The following is a 17,376-nucleotide window of genomic DNA, read 5'->3' on the forward strand; positions in this document are numbered from 1 at the left end:
GCTGCTGCGGCTCCCCCTCCTGTCGATCCTGTGCGCAACAGTGACGTTCCACAGGTCGTTCAAACGACCCCTCCCACCTTCCCCTGAAGCATACATAAGCCCTCCAGAGCTGTACGGGGGTTGTGTGGAGACATGCGCGGACTTTCTTATGCAGTGTTCACATCGTCTTCGCACAACGTCCCGTCATGTACGCGACTGATGCTAGTAAGATAGCTTATGTGATTAATCTGCTTCGCGGCGAGGCACGCGCTTGGGCTACAGCGCTCTGGGAGCAAAATTCACGGCTCCTTCTGACATATGATGGGTTTGTGAGGGAGTTCAGAACAGTGTTCGATCACCCAAATAGAGGAGAGACCGCTTCAGCCGTGCTGCTGTCAATGAGACAGGGGCGCCGGAGCGCAGCTGCTTATGCAGTCGACTTCCGCATCGTGGCTGCAAGGTCCGGCTGGAATAGCACTGCCCTCCGTGCCGCCTTCGTAAACGGACTGTCGTTGGTCCTGAAGGAGCACCTGGTGGCCAAGGACGAACCGCGGGATTTAGACGGGCTTATTGATCTCGTTATACGATTAGACAATCGGTTAGAAGAACGCCGTCGGGAACGAGACGAAGGGCGTGGCCGGGCACGCGCCGTCCCTCTCCCTTCCGGTTCCGACCGAGTTCCGCCCTCCCCACGCTCCACGGCCTCTACGCTCCGTGTGGTTACAGCTCCCCCTGCTGACGAAGCTATCGACACAGCAGGGCCACATTTAGGCCACCAGATAGACAGAGGAGGCTGGTCCGCGGAGCGTGCTTTGTTTGTGGCTCAATAGACCATCAAGTGAGGAACTGCCCCGAGCGGTTAAACACCAACGCCCGTCCCTAGAAACTGGGTTAGGGGTGGGCCAAAACATTCACGTGGGACATACCCATATTGCCACACAACTCCCAGTTACAATCCTTTATGAGGATTTAACCCTGAAGGCCCCAGCACTGGTGGACACGGGCTCTGAAGGGAATCTGCTAGACAGCAGATGGGCCAGGGAGGCAGGACTCCCTCTGGTGGTGCTTACCTCGCCTGTGCAGGTGCGGGCACTAGATGGCTCCCTACTCCCTCTAATCACACATAAGACACCACCAGTAACTCTGGTGGTGTCAGGAAACCACCGGGAGGAGATCGAGTTTTTTGTGACTCCTGCCACCTCCCGTGTGATTCTCGGGTTCCCGTGGATGTTAAAACACAATCTCCGGATCGATTGGCCGTCCAGGGTAGTGGTTCAGTGGAGCGAGACCTGCCATCAGGTATGTTTAGGTTCCTCGGTTCCTCCCGGTTCCCAGGCTAAGGAGGAGGTCAGAGTCCTGCCCAATCTTGGGACAGTGCCGGTGGAGTACCATGACCTTGTGGATGTGTTCAGTAAGGATCTGGCGCTCACCCTTCCCCCCGCACCGTCCGTACGATTCCAGGCGTTGAGTTCCCGTCCAGCAGGCTGTACAACCTCTCACGACCTGAGCGCGAATCAATGGAGACCTACATCCGGGACTCTTTAGCCGCCGGGTTGATCCGGAATTCCACCTCCCCGATGTGTGCAGGTTTCTTTTTTGTGGGTAAAAAAGACGGCGGACTTCGTCCATGCATTGATTATAGGGGGCTGAACGAAATCACGGTTCGTAATCGATACCCGTTGCCCTTGTTGGATTCAGTGTTCACGCCCCTGCATGGAGCCCAGATATTCACTAAGCTAGATCTTAGAAATGCGTATCACCTGGTTCGGATCCGGAAGGGAGACGAGTGGAAGACGGCATTTAACACCCCCTTAGGTCACTTTGAGTACCTGGTCATGCCGTTCGGCCTCACAAACGCCCCCGCGACGTTCCAAGCATTAGTTAATGATGTCTTGTGGGATTTCCTGCACCGATTCGTCTTCGTATATCTAGACGATATACTCATCTTTTCTCCGGATTCTGAGACTCATGTCCGGCATGTACGTCAGGTCCTGCAGCGGTTGTTGGAGAACCGGCTGTTTGTGAAGGGCGAGAAGTGTGAGTTTCACCGCACCTCTTTGTCCTTCCTGGGGTTTATCATCTCCCCCAACTCCGTCGCTCCTGATCCGGCCAAGGTTGCGGCGGTGAGAGACTGGCCCCAACCCACCAGCCGTAGGAAGCTGCAACAGTTCCTCGGCTTTGCGAATTTCTACAGGAGGTTTATTAAGGGCTACAGTCAGGTAGTTAGCCCCCTGACAGCCCTGACCTCACCAAAAGTTCCCTTCACCTGGTCGGATCGGTGCGATGCCGCGTTCAAGGAGTTGAAACGGCGCTTCTCGTCTGCACCTGTTCTGGTGCAGCCCGATCCTAGTCGCCAGTTTGTGGTTGAGGTGGATGCCTCGGACTCAGGGATAGGAGCCGTGCTATCCCAGAGCGGAAAGGCCGATAAGGTCCTTCACCCGTGTGCCTATTTTTCTCGCAGGTTGACCCCGGCCGAACGGAACTATGATGTCGGCAATCGAGAACTCCTTGCGGTGAAAGAGGCTCTTGAAGAGTGGAGACATCTGTTGGAGGGAACGTCCGTGCCATTCACGGTTTTCACTGACCACCGGAACCTGGAGTATATCAGGACCGCCAAGCGGCTGAACCCCAGGCAAGCCCGCTGGTCACTGTTCTTCGGCCTTTTTGACTTCCGGATCACCTACCGTCCCGGGACCAAAAACCAGAGATCGGATGCCATGAAGACGAAGTCAAAACGGAGTTGTCGGATCCACCGGAACCTATCATCCCGGAGTCCGCTATCGTGGCCACCCTCACCTGGGACGTAGAGAAAACCGTCCGGGAGGCCCTGGCACGGAGCCCGGATCCCGGAACTGGGCCGAAGAACAAGCTTTACGTCCCACCAGAGGCCAGGGCTGCAGTCCTGGACTTCTGTCACGGCTCCAAGTTCTCCTGTCATCCAGGGGTGTGTAGGACCGTGGCAGTTGTCTGGCAGCGCTTCTGGTGGTCGTCCCTGGAGGCTGACGTCCGGGATTATATCCAGGCCTGCACCACCTGCGCCAGGGGCAAGGCTGACCACCGCAGGGCATCGGGACTGCTCCAGCCGCTGCCTGTGCTTCATCGCCCCTGGTCCCACATCGGCCTGGATTTTGTCACGGGCCTCCCACCGTCCCAGGGCAACACCACCATCCTCACGATAGTGGACCGATTCTCCAAGGCGGCCCACTTCGTGGCCCTCCCGAAGCTCCCGACTGCCCAGGAGACAGCGGACCTCCTGGTCCACCACGTTGTCCGGCTGCATGGGATTCCAACAGACATCGTCTCCGATCGCGGTCCCCAGTTCTCCTCGCAAGTCTGGAGGAGCTTCTGCCGGGAACTGGGGGCCACGGTGAGTCTCTCGTCCGGGTATCATCCTCAGACCAACGGGCAAGCAGAACGGATCAATCAGGAGGTGGAACAGGCCCTGCGCTGCGTGACGGCCGCGCACCCGGCAGCCTGGAGTACCCATTTGGCCTGGATCGAGTATGCCCATAACAGCCAGGTGTCTTCAGCCACCGGCCTCTCCCCTTTTGAGGTGTGTCTGGGGTATCAGCCCCCGTTGTTTCTGGTGGTTGAGGGAGAGGTCGGTGTGCCCTCGGTCCAGGCCCACCTGCGGAAGTGCCGTTGGGTGTGGCGCGCCGCCCGTTCTGCTTTGCTAAAGGCCCGGACGAGGGCAAAAGCCCATGCAGACCGTTGGCGGACCCTGGCCCCTGCGTATCAGCCAGGGCAGGAGGTGTGGTTGTCCACAAAGGACATTCCCCTGAAAGTGGACTCCCCCAAACTACAGGACCGTTACATCGGCCCCTTCAAAATTCTTAAGGTCATCAGTCCAGCCGCAGTGAGGCCGGAAGCTGAAGCCTCACTGCGGATCCATCCTGTTTTCCATGTGTCCCGGATAAAGCCGCATCACACCTCACCCCTCTGTGCTCCGGGTCCGGCGCCGCCTCCTGCCCGGATCATCGATGGCGAGCCGGCTTGGACTGTGCGCCGGCTCTTGGATGTCCGTAGGATGGGCCGGGGCTTCCAGTATTTGGTAGACTGGGAGGGGTACGGACCCGAAGAACGCTCCTGGGTGAAGAGGAGCTTCATCCTGGACCCGGCCCTCCTGGCCGATTTCTACCGCCGCCACCCGGACAAGCCTGGTCGGGCGCCAGGAGGCGCCCGTTGAGGGGGGGGGTCCTGTTGCGTGGGCCGCTGAAGAGGAGGTACTGCTGGCCCACCACCACCAGAGGGCGCCCTGTCTGGAGTGCGGGCTCCAGGCACCAGAGGGCGCTGCCGCCTCACAGGAGCAGCCGGGGTGACAGCTGTCACTTATCGCCTACGACAGCTGTCACCAATCATCTGATCAGCAGGGGTATATCGGCAGGACGACATCTCCACCTCTTTGCCGAGATATCGCTCTACCTAGAAGGTACCGTACTCAGCCAACTGTGTTCTTTGACATTAACCCTTTGTTACTTTTGTGCGTTAAATAGCAGACATTTTTCCAACGAGAGGTGGAGGTGGTTTTCCCGCCATACGGGTTGCTGGGTGCAAACGCACCCACATTTAACTGTTTTTGTTCCTCGCCAGCAGTACCAGATCTGACACGCGGAGGCAGTGGCCACGTGGGAGTTCGGGACTTGGCGGCTCCAGTATTCCCGGGGTTCGGTGGCGGAGGAAATCGTGTGGTTCCGGTTCTGCTTTGGACAGACGTCTCTTATCTTCGAGCCTGCCCACGTGACACATTTTTGTGAATTGACTTCTTTGTCTATTGTTGTAATCCGTTGTGTTTGTTGTGCTTATTCACAACAGTAAAGTGTTGTTATTTGACTTCCTCCATTGTCCGTTCATTTGCGCCCCCTGTTGTGGGTCCGTGTTCCTACACTTTCACAACACTATGCCTCCAAAAAGAAGGAGGACATGAATATAATAAAAGAATTAGAAGCTAAAATTGGAATACAAGAAAGAGAATTGGCAGATTGTTTTTCAAACCGGTTATACCAAGATATCTGTAAACATAAATTTAAACTTAATCAAATCTATAATAAGAAGGTACAATATGCCTTATTTAGGTTGGGACCATCCTTTTATGAAGAAGGAGAAAAAAATGGCAAATTGCTTGCCAAACAGTTAAAACAATGCAATTCTAGTAATTTAATACCTGCAGTTAAAAAAGGTAACACAACTGTGACTGATAATAAGGAAATAAATACAATGTTGGAAAAATGCTATAAGGATTTATAATCCCCAGAAGTACATTCCAATTCTAAAGAACTAACAGTTTTTTTTTTTTTAACTAAAGTGGACTTGCCTAAACTGTCATTAGATCAAGCAAGGAAATTAGATGGCCCCATTACAGACACTGAAATAAAAAATCTCTATATTGGGTATGAAGAATGGGAAGTCGCCTGGGGTTGATGGTTTTCCCATTGAATATTCTAAAGAATATATTACATCCTGGTCCCAGTGTTGAAAGAGGTATATAACGAAGCACTTGCCTTAACTACAAACCTTTGATGAAGCCTCAATAACCGTAATAGCAAAGAAAGATAGAGATCGGCTACAACCCGCTAATTACCGCCCTATCAGTCTGCTTAATGTGGACTGTAAGGTTCTGACAAAAATTTTAGCAACTTGCTTAGAGAAAGTCCTGCCACATATAATATACCCAGATCAAGTAGGATTTATGAAAAATAGATCATCAACTGATAATATGAGAAGACTGCTACATTTAATCAGTCTAAATCAAGAAAAAAAAAAAACCAAAAAACGGTTCAATTGTAGCCCTCTCCCTTGATGGGGAGAAGGCTTTTGAGCGAGTTCAGTGGGGTTCTTGTTTGCAACGTTGTCAAATTTTGTTTTTTCCTAAAGCTTCAGTAATAACAAATGGTATTATGTCACCCTTCTTTGATCTAAAAAGAGCCATGCGGTAAGGATGCCCTCTGTCACCCCTTTTGTTCAATATCTCCTTAAAGCCATTGGCTATCAGCATTAGAGGAAATTCAAATATTTGGGGTGTGGAGCGGGGTGGGAAACAACATACACTACTGCTCTATGCAGTTGATATATTGGTCTTATTAAAAGACCCAGCTCACTCTACACCTCACTTAATGAATACAATTCAATCCTATTCTACTGTGTCATGTTACAAAATAAACTGGACGAAATCGTAGGCTATGCCAATATCGGGGCATAGTAGTGGAAATTTAATGACTCAATTTGGTTTTAAATGGGTTCCAAAGGGAATGAAATATTTGGGAATTAAACTTAGTCGGGAGGTGGAAGAAATGTCAGCATTAAACTTTGAGACAATTTTGCAAATAATTAAAACTAATCTGGATAAGTGGGAAAAAATTAAGCTGACGTTATGGGGAAAACTGAATGTAAGATGGTGATGGAAGATAGTGGTCTCACCACAATTTAACTGTACTCTTATGATGCTACCAGTGACAGTGCCCCCAACAATATTCAGTCAATATGAGACATCAGTTAAACATTTCCTCTGGGAAGGAAAAAAGGCTAGAATTAAAATGGCCAAATTATGTTAATTAAAGGACAAGGGAGGGCATGGTCTACCTGACCCTATGCTGTACTGTATCTCTTTTAAGATGGCAAAAATTGCAATTCACTGGACCAAAAGTGATCATTTGGACTGGGTTGTAACTGAACAGTCCTTGTCCTCCCCGTTCCCATCCATAGAATACCTCTCCCAGAATTCAGGCAATGTCTCCAACCCTATTATGCTACACTCCAAAGAAGTCTGGATGAAAATCCATAAACTCCTTAAACTATCACATTACAAACAGTCATATTCCTCTCTTTGGCAAAACCTGGCCATTTGTATTGGAAGGATACCAGTCTATTGGAAGAGTTGGTACAATCAAAAAATATGTACACTTGATAACTTGTATGAAAATGAAGTGTTCATGTCTTATGATGATTTACTGAAAAAATATCATCTTCGGGGGAGGGACACTTCTGGAAATATCTCCAGATAAGGAACTGTGTCATGTCATTGCCTCCACAAAATAAGGACAACTGCATCCTGGACTATCTGGCCTTGCCACCACGTCATCATCGAGCCTCTATATTCTACCAAAGAATCAGCTCCACACGCGGTAGTGACTGTAAAGATTTAAAGGTCTTATGGGAAAAGGACATTGGATGTGTGTTTCAGGACAAGAATTGGATAAGAATTGTTATAAAGAGTGGAAAATTTATGAGAATGTAAAGGGAAATGTACACAATATAAGATTATACACAGATGCTATTGGACTCCTGTACATCTGAATAGAATGAGTCTTATGAACAACTCATTATGCGGGAAATGTCAAAAAGATACCGGCACTCACTCTGATGCACTGTCTATGGAAATGTCCAGTCAGTAATCATTTCTAGTCAGATATTTTAAGTGTAGTGAGTGACTGGTTAGGAAGAGTTGTGCCAATTTCTCCAAGATTATGTTTACTGGGTTTTGAACAACAAATAGGAAACAAGGGATACATTTTCTGTTACTATGGTAGGAGGCTCAGTAGCCGCTAGAGTGATTCTAAAACACTGGAAATCTTCCAAAGCCCCACACATTAAGGAATGGGTAAACATGATGATAAGGGTAGCGTCATATGAGTGCATGCTTTATAAATTGAAAAACAGAAATAGTAATAACCTCTCAGTATGGGAACCCTTTTGGTCTTTTGTTTCTGTCAACTGTAATTCTCCTGTCACCTGTCAGCTAGCCAAATGATGTGATGTAAGGTCAAGGGTTTTGCCATGTTCCAAGTGATGCCAATAAAAACTTGAATTACAAAGAAAAAAATGCTGTGTTGAAAACTCCTTGTTCTGTTAAAAAAAAGAGCACTTGGGAACATTTTTAAGAAAACATTACATTTCATGAGGGGGGGCACTAATAATTCCATTATCATATATATATATATATATATATATATATATATATATATATATATATATATATATATATATATATATATATATATATATATATATATATAAAGTGTAGATAGAGAGAGAGAGCGTGAGCTGTAACAGGTGGGAAGTTCCCTGGTGGGTAGGCGGAGTCTCTGTGTAGGTGAGCCTTACCTCAGTGCACTCAGATGTTTGGTTTGGAACAAATGTTGTGACATGATGGTCTTCTTGCTGCACTTTCAGTCCTCCTCCAGTGGGATGGTTCTCTTTCATTGTTCCAGTGGATTTTCCTGAGTTGGAATGCAGCACAAACACGTAGTGTAGAACAGCAGTGAGGACGCCCCTGTCTCATGTCACTCAAATGTCAAATGATTCAGCATGGCGTCGCCTCTCAGTAATTCCATTATGACTCTATGTCATGTTTTCCCCTAAAAACAAATACTTCAGAAAGTTGATTGAAAACACAGACAGCAAAGTACAGTCAGATCAGCAAAATTCAATACAAATAGGCATACAGATTAATAAAATGCAGAGAAATCATAACTTTACAGCCATTTTTTTTTAAAGATAAATCATGGGAGGGACACAAAAATCGTCATTGGATATCTCTGAGAGTTCATATCATCGGTTAGGAATAAATAACAACAGTATGGTACTGTGTGGTATTTTTCTTTCAACCAGGTTCACCTCAAAAACAGTGATTTTCAAACCAGATTTATGAAATAAAGCTGGCTTGTGTGTGAAGGTTCCAAGACACTAACAGTAACTCTTTAGGAATTACAAGCTGCTGTGGATGTGACTCGATTAAAAAGAAGAGGTGACGTTTCAGCTGCAGTTTGGCAGAAGCCACAGAGAACGTTGGAGACAAGAGTTAATCAGGTTTTATTTATTTATTTTTGGCCTTTTCTGTGCTGCTATCATGAACTGTTGTTGGTGAAGCTTCAGACACAAAAGTTGTCCTTTACCCAGTTTTTCCACTCACATCCACAGAAGCCTGTAACTCTTTCAGAGTTGACATTTGTGTCTTGGAAGCTTCCCTCACTTGTCTGCTTTGTTTACAATTACTCTGTTATTTACCACACCTGACCAAACCGTGTCTGTTTGGTGCTGATTGGGTTTACTTAAACCAGTTTGACATTTAAATGACATGTTACAGTGCGTACTCGTCTCTGTCCCTGAGAATTCTCTTCAAGTCTCTTCATGTGTTTGTTGTGTCTTTTTTTTTTTTTTCTTCCAGGTGGCTGTTCACTGGCATAAAGAGGAACAAAGCAGTGGAGCTGCTCATGCTGCCTGACAACCAAACTGGAGCTTTTCTGGTCAGAGAGTCAGAGTCAGACACAGGTTAGAGGGTTCTTCTTCTTTTTAAATCATTAATGACATTAATAATAATAATTATATATATATACAGTAGTGTTCAGAATAATAGTAGTGCTATGTGACTAAAAAGATTAATCCAGGTTTTGAGTATATTTCTTACTGTTACATGTGAAACAAGGTACCAGTAGATTCAGTAGATTCTCACAAATCCAACAAGACCAAGCATTCATGATATGCACAGTCTTAAGGCTATGAAATTGGGCTATTAGTAAAAAAAAAAAAAGTAGAAAAGGGGTGGTTTTTTTTTACTAATAGCTCAGTTTCATAGCCTTGAGACTGTGCATATCATGAATGCTTGGTCTTGTTGGATTTGTGAGAATCTACTGAATCTACTGGTACCTTGTTTCACATGTAACAGTAAGAAATATACTCAAAACCTGGATTAATCTTTTTAGTCATATAGCACTACTATTATTCTGAACAGTACTGTATATACAGTGAGGAAAATAAGTATTTGAACACCCTGCGATTTTCTAAGTGGGAGTTCTCCCACTTAGAAATCATGGAGGGGTCTGAAATTTTCATTTTAGGTACATGTCCACTGTGAGAGATATAATCTAAAAAAAGAATCCAGAAATCACAATGTATGATTTTTTAATAATTTATTTGTATGTTACTGGGGCAAATAAGTATTTGAACACCTGTGAAAATTAATGTTAATGTTTGGTACAGTAGCCTTTGTTTGCAGTTACAGAGGTCAAACATTTCCTGTAGTTCTTGACCAAGTTTGCACACACTGCAGCAGGGATTTTGGTCCACTCATCCATACAGATCTTCTCCAGATCTTTCAGGTTTGGAGTTTCAGCTCCCTCCAAAGATTTTCTATTGAGTTCAGGTCTGGAGACTGGCCAGGCCACTCCAGGACCTTGAAATGCTTCTTACGGAGCCCTTCCTTAGTTGCCCTGGCTGTGTGTTTGGGGTCATTGTCATGCTGGAAGACCCAGCCATGACCCATCTTCAATGCTCTTACTGAGGGAAGGAGGTTGTTTGCCAAAATCTTGCAATACATGACCCCATCCATCCTCCCTTCAATATGGTGCAGTCGTCCTGTCCCCTTTGCAGAAGAGCACCCCCAGAGTATGATGTTTCCACCCCCATGCTTCACGGTTGGGATGGTTTTCTTGGGTTGTTCTCATCCTCTAAACATGGTAAGTGGAGTTGATTCTAAAAAGCTCTTTTCTGGTCTCATCTGACCACATGACCTTCTCCCATGCCTCCTCTGGATCATCCAGATGGTCACTGGTGAACTTCAAACGGGCCTGGACATGTGCTGGCTTGAGCAAGGGGACCTTGCTGTCCTGCAGGATTTTAAACCATGACAGCATCATGTGTTACTAATGTAATCTTTGTGACTGTGGTCCCAGCTCTCTTCAAGTCATTGACCAGGTCCTCCTGTGTAGTTCTGAGCTTTCTCAGAATCATCCTTACCCCACAAAGTGAGATCTTGCATGGAATCCCAGACCGAGGGAGATTGACAGTCATCTTGTGTTTCTTCCACTTTCTAATAAATAATCAGAACAGTTGTTGTCTTCTACTAAGCTGCTTGCCTGTTGTCCTGTAGTCCATCCCAGCCTTGTGCAGGTCTACAGTTTTGTCCCTGGTGTCCTTAGACAGCTCCTTGGTCTTGGCTATGGTAGACAGGTTGGAGTGTGATTGATTGAGTGTGTGAACAGGTGTCTTTTATATAGGTAACAAGTTCAAACAGGTGCAGTTAATACAGGTAAAGAGTGCAGAATAAGAGGGCTTCTTAAAGAAAAATTAACAGGTCTGTGTGAGCCAGAATTCTTGCTGGTTGGTAGGTGTTCAAATACTTATTTGCAGCAGTAACATACAAATGAATTATATATATATATAAAAAAAAAATCATACATTGTGGTTTCCGGATTTTTTTTTTTATTTTTTTTTTAGATTATGTCTCTCACAGTGGACATGCACCTAAGATGAAAATTTCAGACCCCTCCATGATTTCTAAGTAGGAGAACCTGCAAAACCGCAGGGTGTTCACATACTTAGTTTCCTCACTGTGTGTGTGTGTATATATATATATATATATATATATATATATATATATATATATATATATATATATATATATATATATATATATATATATACTTTGTCTGACACTTATAACACACCTTATTATCAGTGCACACAGTATTAATAGTAACACCGTTCCTGAGTTTATGCTGTTCTCATTTGATAGTGCCAAAATATCTATATATTAAAAGCCAAGTGGCCTCTGTGTACGTGCATGTGTATGGCTTTCATCATGGAGAAACTGTGGAAAGTGGACTTTTGCCGGTTTGTATGCTTATGCTTATTTTGGGTCACGGATGAATGCCGGGAAAATGGAAAGTTGACAGAACTAATATTTTTGGAGAACTTAGGGATATTAGCTAACAACAGTGAACAATGGACAGTGATAATGACATTCTGCACTCACACACCGTTCCTGCAGGGGGTGGTATATCATCTATATATTAAAAGCCAAGTGGCCTCTGTGTACATCTGTACTTGTGTGTAAGTTCGATGATGGACAAACTGTGGAGAGCTGACATTTGCCGTTTACTGTGCTTATGTATTTTGGGTTAAGCTAAAGCCCATGGATCCTCATGGGCAATGCACTATTTAACTCTTTAATATTGTTAACTTGATGATATTCAAGTGGTACTTTATGACATATGTAAGTGTATTTCAAACACATATACAGTAATTTAAGACTGTTTGAATTTACATTTTGATTGTTTGGACACACGCTCAATTTGAACTCACAACCAATGAAGAGACCATGCTGTCATTGAAAACTCATTGCATTACACAAGAAATCCTTTTTCTTATTTGTCACTTGACTCAGGGACAGTGTTCAAATTAAACCCTCAGATAGGTGATTTACACTTATAGAGAGTTGGACCAACACTGAAGTGATCAACTCTGGCAAACAGTTCCAACATTATGCAAGATTTAACACAGTAGGCCTGATTTACTAAAGGTTTGCATGTGAAGAACATGCACAAACACAGTGTTGTATAAAGTACCGGAAAACCACACTTAAGTAAAAGTACAGATACCCATTAAAAAAATGACTTTGGTAGAAGTTCAAGTCACCGATTGAAATGCTACTCAAGTAAAAGTCTTAAAGTATCTAGTATTTATTGTACCTAAGTATAACAAGTAATGCACAACTAAATGTACTCAAGTATTGAAAGTAAAAGTACAAGTAAATGTTAATAATCAAAAACGGACTGATTTTTTTTTATATTACAAAGTTTATCTAGGCATGTAAATGACTGGTAGTATTAGTCAGAGTACTGAGAATTGTGGACATCACACAAAAACACTTCAGAAACAAGGTTTCAAAACCTAAACGAGAGTAGGCTTCTCACTAGGTGTTCACAGAAAACAATTATTTATTTTTCTATATGTATTTATTTATTTTCATTGTTACATGGTTTTATCTTTTCTGTTTTGTTTCATCAGGTTCTTTTTGTCTCTTTCTCTAAAATTGTATTGTAACATTATTATCACTTTACCTGGGCGTTGCTAGGCCGGTATCGTAGATTTATGTCGACAATATCTGGCTATACCCGCCCGCTGTACGTAAACGACGTCATAGCGCACGCGCGCAGCCCAAGAACTGTCCATAGAGGAAAAGATGAAAAGCCGAGAAGTGTGTTTTGGTCCCAATATGGATATTCCGGATGATTTTCTCATGGATAGTACGATAATGAACAGCGCAGCTAAAGCAGCCAACTTGATGAGGACGTACTTGTTGGGAAAGTGTAAGTACACGGACCCACAACAGGGGGCGCAAATGAACGGACAATGAAGAAAGTCAAATAACAAAGCTTTACTGTTGTGAACACGCACAACAAACACAACAAATTACAATTTCGGTCACAAGTCGAATTCCAGCGGTGTCGTGTGGGCAGGCTCGACGATAGGAGACGTCTGTCCAAGTCGAACCGGAACAACCCGATTTCCTCCGCCACCGAACCCCGGGAATACTGGAGCCGCCAAGTCCCGAACTCCCAGGTGGTCACTGCCTCCGCTCGTCGGATCCGGTACTGCTGGCGGGGAACAGAAACAGTCAGACATGGGTGCGGCTGCACCCAACAACACGTGGGGTGGAAAACACCACCTCCACCTCTAATCAGACACAACACTGTAATGTAGGAATAAGAGTACTTATCCAAATACGTCCTTCTCAGTCTTCAGTTGTTTTACACACAAGCAACAAGGTATTAATCCGTATGGCTGGCTGAGTTCGTTACCTCCTTGGTAGAGCGATATCTCGGCAATGAGGTGGAGATGCCGTCCAGCTGATATACCCCTCCGCTGATGGATGTCAGCTATCTCAGTTGATAGGTGACGGCTGTCACCTTGGCTGCTCCTGTGAGGCGGCAGCGCCCTCTGGTGCCTGGAGCCCGCACTCCAGGCAGGGCGCCCTCTGGTGGTGGTGGGCCAGCAGTACCTCCTCTTCAGCGGCCCACACAACAGTACTGGCTAAATTGGAGAGCAGCGCGTGCCAGCTAGCTCAGCTAACACGACAAAACTTAAGTGAGCCGACTTTTTATGTACGCGTTACGTGTTGTGTATCTCAGTAAAAAGTGATAATGCAAATAACATGCTGTTGTCATGCGGCATGCATTTTCTGCGTCCCTCCATTCACGCCCAGTCGCCCAAAATGACAGCTATTCACCCGAGTTAGACGAGGGCGAATAACTGTCATTTTGGGCGTGAACGTCGAGCCTCTGAAAATGCATACCGCCCTCCAAAAGCATCTTATTATATTATTATTAGTCTATTACTATTGAATGACTATTATTGTCTATTATGTAGACTATTATTGTTGTTGCTATTATTAATATATGAATAAAAATACATTTTAAAATTTACAATTTGACTCTTTTACGACAACGAACGCTGAGCCATTAATTATACAGAAAACAAATCAACACAAACGTGCTGATGCGAACTGCTTAATGCTAACTTTAACATTGAAAACGCCATAGACATGCTAACGCGTTAGCATTGGACCCGTTTTTAAGTTATAAAATACATCTATCAACTGTTTCAGAAGATCATAACAGGTTGGTTTAACATAAAAATATTAAATATTACTCATAGACATATGCTCTTCAGGGTTTTTGCGGGGAAAAACAGGGCTGTGAAAACTCCGCAGATCCGTTTTCATTGTGTGGGTGGGGGTGTTAGTGAGGTACTCTTTAATTGTGAACATCACTGAGTTTTTAAAATGCTTATCGCAGAGTGTTCTCTTTTTTTACAACATCGTGTAAGTTTTATAAGTCCGCGGACACTCATCTGTGTGTTACGGATACAAATCAGTTTCCTCGGATCCGCGGAGTTTCGCGGAGGAAAAATGCCACTCAAAGCGTAGCTGGTAGGACAGTTGTCGTGAAGCAGGACTGGTTGGTTGCTGCGGCGACGCTGTGTGGCTAAAACGTAGCATGTGGACATCCCAAACTTTTAGAGCTTTCAAGCTTTTAAAAGAAGATTTGTGCAGCATGTCTGTGTCACAGACCGACGTCGCACAGAGAGAAGATGGAGAGAAACACTGTTTGAAAAAGTCTTATAAGGACAAGAATCCATGGAATCATCGCTGGCTTCATCAACACACCTGAAAGATAAAAGAAACGGGAAAAGTGAACTATGCCCTCTCAGGAAAACACGGTAAGAATTTTTCTCTCTCTGGAAAATAAACATTATGCTGTTCAAACAGGATTTTAGACAAGATTATGTGACTTTCTTTCATTGTAAAATAGACATTGTGGCTTTGAATGGATTTAGGCTGCATGAATTTACACGAATATATGAGTTTTTACTATAAGGTATGTTATTGATATTTTACCATGATTTTCCAAATATTCTACAAGCTTTAGCTGTGTTTTTTGAAATGCTGTAAGTCTTTTCAGTCTTCATAAATTTAATGTAGTTTAATTGTTCTTAGTTAATGCATAATTTGGTTTACAATTAAAAGGAAAATCATTCCATGTCCTACTTCCACGTCATATTCTGTTATTTCAACATCATCATTGACAGGTCAAATAAAAGGTTGAATATAGGATCATTTAAATATCCACTAATTTTGAGATTTATTCTTTCAGGAGATGGTGAAAAAGTATCACTAGATAAAAATTTAATTCTGGGGCCCCACAGCGCCCTCGACCCCAGCTCCTGGGGAGCTGTACCCCCCCTGCAAATTTTCCTCGGATTTCGCAATTTTGATTTCACAGCCCTGGAAAAATTAGGATAAAGCAACAATGAATCCACAAATCGAATCACTGCTTCGATTGGTTCAAGGTTCAAAGCACAGCCATGCTGCAGAAAAGTTGATTACAGACCCGCTGCAGGTCTGTAATCAATGTAGACAAACGATCATTTTCCTGACAAACACCCCCCAAGTGCACAACTGCAAAAAAGCCTATCAGACATGCCTTATGACAAGTCGGCCTGACTTTGTTGCAGTCACTAGTAATCAGTGGTGTCTCTGGGTGAAAACACGACTTTTTTTCGTGTGTGTGTGTGTGTTTTTTTGTGACGAGTAATGGCATGGCGCATAGAAAATGTATCAGAGTAGAAGTATACAATTAAGGTCAGAAATGTAGTGAAGTAAAAGTGAAAGTAAGCTGAATTTAAAAAAAAACTCAAGTAAAGTACAAAGTCTGTACAAAGTCTACAGTAGTGAAGTATTTTTACTTTGTTACTATACAACACTGCACAAACATCAATGCACTCAAATACACCTACGTGCTGATGTACTAATAATGCACAATGAGGATCTGTCAGATGTTCAAAATGGTGCATATTGTCTTTTTTTATTTGATTATGTAGTTTGGGGTTTGTCCACATGACTGCACACAATTCTGGGAACATGCCAATAGCTGATGTTTACACATGCCATTAAAGAGGAAAAAGAATGCACACCCAGGTAGTGGTGCCAGCTAGGAAGATAAACTAAATTGAGAAGTAGCAGCCGCACATTCCAATCTGTTTTGTCTTATTTTATTTACCGATGTTTCAGCCAGTGGCCTTTATCAATGCATTGACATTTATCAAGGTCAAAAAGAAATTTAGCGGGTGCTGATTACATCTGTATTTTGCGACTTTGAAACCTTGGTGTTAACTTATTGTGCTTGACAGGCTGCTATTACAGAATGCCACTCCAGCACGGAGACCACAGAGAATTTAAAAACCAAAGCAAAAAAAAAAAAAAAATTACTGTAAATGTCAGGCGCATTTAACTTTACTTTATGCTTGTTTCTTTAAGAAGAAATGTCTCCATGTGTAACAGGTGGACGAACATATCACAGTCTGAGTGAGACACAATTATTTACCAATTTCAGTTCAATTTATTTCATTTATATAGTGCCAAATCACAACAAAGCTGCCTCAAGGCGCTTCACACAAGTAAGGTCTAACCTTACCAACCCCCAGAGCAACAGTGGTAAAGAAAAACTACCTCTAATGATTTGAGGAAGAAACCTCAAGCAGACCAGACTCAAAGGGGTGACCCTCTGCTTGGGCCATGCTACCAACACACTTGACAATACAAATATACAGGAAATTTTGGGAGTCCATACTGGTGTCCAGCATGGGAGGCCTGCAGAAGCAGACACCCACTCCCATCTCTGGATGGAGCCACACCTTAAACAGAGAGAGAGAGAAAAAAAAACAGAATCAGGGGGCAGAAAGACAGCAAATACAGTATAATTTGACAGCATTAAGCAACAAGAAAAACAGAAGAAATGCTAATGTGATCGCCGGCCACTAGACCTAAGCTTCACTAGAAGACCCAGACTTTAGATAAAGTTGAGGCTGCGACCCACTTTGTTGACTAATAAAATTCATTTAAAAGGGTACGAAGCATAGTAACATACTATGCCAGTATGCTAGCCATATGGAAGTGAAAATAAGTGCGTCATAAGTCTGGACTTGAAAGTCTCTACTGAATCTGACTGTTTTATTGATGCAGGGAGATCATTCCACAGAACAGGTGCATGATAAGAGAAAGCTCTGTGACTCGCAAACTTTTTATTCATCCGAGAGACACAAAGTAGCCCTGCACCCTGAGAA

The 17,376-nt window shown here is 44.1% G+C and overlaps 1 protein-coding gene and 1 long non-coding RNA gene across 4 annotated transcripts in view; one reads left to right on the plus strand and one right to left on the minus strand.

Moving 5' to 3' along the window:
• The window catches only part of LOC117507403, a 20,665-nt gene extending 3,374 nt beyond the window's left edge, over nucleotides 1-17,291 (minus strand). Inside the window, exons 1-2 of the long non-coding RNA XR_004559708.1 lie at nucleotides 17,042-17,291; nucleotides 7,256-7,265 (exon numbers count right to left, since the gene is read on the minus strand). This is a non-coding gene — a long non-coding RNA (uncharacterized LOC117507403). The remainder of the gene's footprint in view (nucleotides 1-7,255; nucleotides 7,266-17,041) is intronic.
• Nucleotides 1-17,376, plus strand: part of si:ch211-25d12.7 (src-like-adapter 2) — a 52,489-nt gene that overhangs the window by 28,592 nt on the left and 6,521 nt on the right. For all 3 annotated transcript variants that reach the window (XM_034167265.1, XM_034167264.1, XM_034167263.1), the window contains one exon: nucleotides 9,140-9,243. In XM_034167265.1, the coding sequence (XP_034023156.1) occupies nucleotides 9,140-9,243 (104 nt within the window). The remainder of the gene's footprint in view (nucleotides 1-9,139; nucleotides 9,244-17,376) is intronic.

The sequence above is a fragment of the Thalassophryne amazonica genome, chromosome 3 (genome assembly GCF_902500255.1).
Source record: "Thalassophryne amazonica chromosome 3, fThaAma1.1, whole genome shotgun sequence".
Classification (NCBI taxonomy): Eukaryota; Metazoa; Chordata; class Actinopteri; order Batrachoidiformes; family Batrachoididae; genus Thalassophryne; species Thalassophryne amazonica.